Genomic DNA, 2500 nt, shown 5'->3' on the forward strand with positions numbered 1-2500 from the left:
AAAAACTTTTTCCATAAATAAATCAAGGAAAAGAAGAAATAGGTGAAGTCAGGTAGGCCTTGGAATTGGCTCCTTGTTAATCACTTTTGAAGCACTCCATATGTAAAAAGAATATAACTTAATCAAAGTGTACATTGCATGTCCCTTTACATCATGGGGGTATGGGATAATGATAGTGTAGTACCCTGGTACATCTTGTGATCCATTTGATCCTAATGCCATAATGATTTGATACCAGAAGTTCTTGGCACAAGATTGTCTCTCTTATAATTTAAAGCTGTTATTTGACCACTTGATCGTGCCAGCTTACCTAACTTTGTAACTTGCGAATTCGTCAGGGTTTTGTCATCCTTGTGACCATGATTCGTGAAGCTGTTGATGATGTCAGACGGCGACAGAGGGACAACGAAGTCAACCAGCAAAAGTACAAGAAATTAACGCCACAGGGAGGTTCCAGGACAGTCACGAGTGCCAATATCAAAGTGGGCGATTTGATATTTGTTGAAAAGGTAAGTTGGTGAGCATGGTCAACACGAATGGGAATGGGAATGAAGAGGTTGAGGAAGATTCTTCAGCAGCTAAGGGTGAAGGTTTCAGGGAAACTTATATCAGGAAATGAATTTACAGAGACGCGTTAATATTTAATACATAACAATTACATTTCACAAATTTAGGACCAGCGTGTGCCGGCGGACATGGTGTTTCTCCGCACCACAGAGCCCAATGGTGCCTGTTTCATACGTACAGACCAGTTGGATGGTGAAACAGACTGGAAGCTAAGGCTTGCTGTCCCTGTCACTCAGAAGCTGGAGACGAATGAGGAGCTCTTTAACATGAATTCGATGGTGTATGCTGAAAAGCCTCAGAAAGATATTCACAACTTTATTGGGACTTTCACAAAGGTCAGTCATCTTTAACTGTTTCATTGAAATGTATCTATGTAACCATATTTTTAAAAATAAATTATCTACGTGTTCTGTATTGCAAAGATTAAGGGCTTTCAAGCATTTGGCATATTTTTATGTTTATTTAATCATATTTTTTAGAACTACAGACAAATCAGTTGACAAATCTTTTTAAGCTTAGGAAAATGTTTTGACAAAATTTGTGAATAGAGTTACATTAATTAACAATTTACTCAATGGATAGTACCAGAGCCCCTTTCACTTTTAATAATACAATACTCTATTGTGATTGTATTCTATGTTTTTTTCATCAAAGCTTCATAATTCAGATTTATTCTTCTTACCTTATCACCAGCATGATACAGACACAGAGGAGGCCTTGAGTGTAGAGAACACAGTCTGGGCTGGGACTGTTGTTGCCTCAGGAAGGCTGTTAGGACTTGTTGTGTACACTGGATGTGAAACACGGTCTGTTATGAACAACGCTGCTCCTAGGTCAAAGACGGGACTTCTGGATTTGGAAATTAATAACCTTACAAAGGTCTGTAATGCTTTAAAGTTAATGTTATGTCTTTGTGACTATACAATTTTAGAGTATTAGGTAAAATGCCTAAAAAAAAACTGTTTGACTAGAATATTTAGTATAATAGATATGTTAGAGTATAATGTTTCATTGTAATTCTATTATAATTTTGTACCTTCAGAATTTCAAAACGTTTTGCCACCTTTTCCACAGCTTCTGTTTGTAGCAGTTCTGGGCCTGACTGTGGTAATGATGTGCCTGAAAGGGTTCGGAGGACCTTGGTACCGCTACTTCTTCCGCTTCCTGTTGTTGTTTTCGTACATCATTCCCATCAGGTTAGTGTTCTTATAGCCCTTGAGATTGTGTAATTATGCTATGGCTAATAGAGTTTCTTTTTCAATGTTCTCAGTCATTTATAATGATTTGTTAATTTTTGTTTTTTAGTGCATTTGCACTGTTTTTGTTTTATTTTAAAATTATTGGTGCATTACAAAATGCTTCTATAATTTCAGTTTACGTGTAAATTTGGATGTGGGAAAGGCCTTCTACTCTTGGGTCATTCAGCGTGACCAAGAGATGCCAGGAACAGTAGTGCGCACGACAACGATCCCTGAAGAGTTAGGGCGAATCAACTACCTTTTAACCGACAAGACAGGGACTCTGACGCAAAACGAGATGGTGTTCAAAATCCTCCATCTTGGCACAGTGGCCTATGGGACAGATACATTTGATGAGGTGATGTTCTATCCTCAATTTTGATTTGATATAGTTAATGCAGAATCATGGCCAGAATCAATCTGACATAATCCGTCATAGCAATAATATTTGAATAATTTTCCCATCTCTTCCAGGTCCAGGCACATGTCAACACCTTCTTTTGCAAAGACACAAGTAGTGCTAGTGCCTCTGCCACGCCCACTCGCATGAGGAGAACCGTTGTAACTCGTGTTGGAGAAGCCGTCAAAGCCCTGGCACTCTGCCACAATGTTACACCAGTCTATGAGGACGGAGCTACTCCACTCACGGAGGAATCGCAGGACGGTGATCAGCCACACACTGTTGTGTATCAGGC

The 2500-nt window shown here is 39.0% G+C and overlaps 1 protein-coding gene across 3 annotated transcripts in view; it reads left to right on the forward strand.

Annotated features, from left to right (window-relative positions):
* Positions 1-2500, forward strand: part of LOC122259400 (putative phospholipid-transporting ATPase IIB) — a 19449-nt gene that overhangs the window by 7656 nt on the left and 9293 nt on the right. For all 3 annotated transcript variants that reach the window (XM_086550586.1, XM_086550587.1, XM_086550585.1), the window contains 6 exons: positions 339-509; positions 675-902; positions 1261-1446; positions 1642-1763; positions 1941-2163; positions 2280-2500. The exon at positions 2280-2500 is cut by the window's right edge and continues 16 nt beyond it. In XM_086550586.1, coding sequence (XP_086406712.1) covers positions 339-509; positions 675-902; positions 1261-1446; positions 1642-1763; positions 1941-2163; positions 2280-2500 — 1151 coding nt within the window. The remainder of the gene's footprint in view (positions 1-338; positions 510-674; positions 903-1260; positions 1447-1641; positions 1764-1940; positions 2164-2279) is intronic.

This window comes from Penaeus japonicus, unplaced genomic scaffold (assembly GCF_977035675.1).
Source record: "Penaeus japonicus unplaced genomic scaffold, GWHDUDI00000001_assembly GWHDUDI00000024, whole genome shotgun sequence".
Classification (NCBI taxonomy): Eukaryota; Metazoa; Arthropoda; class Malacostraca; order Decapoda; family Penaeidae; genus Penaeus; species Penaeus japonicus.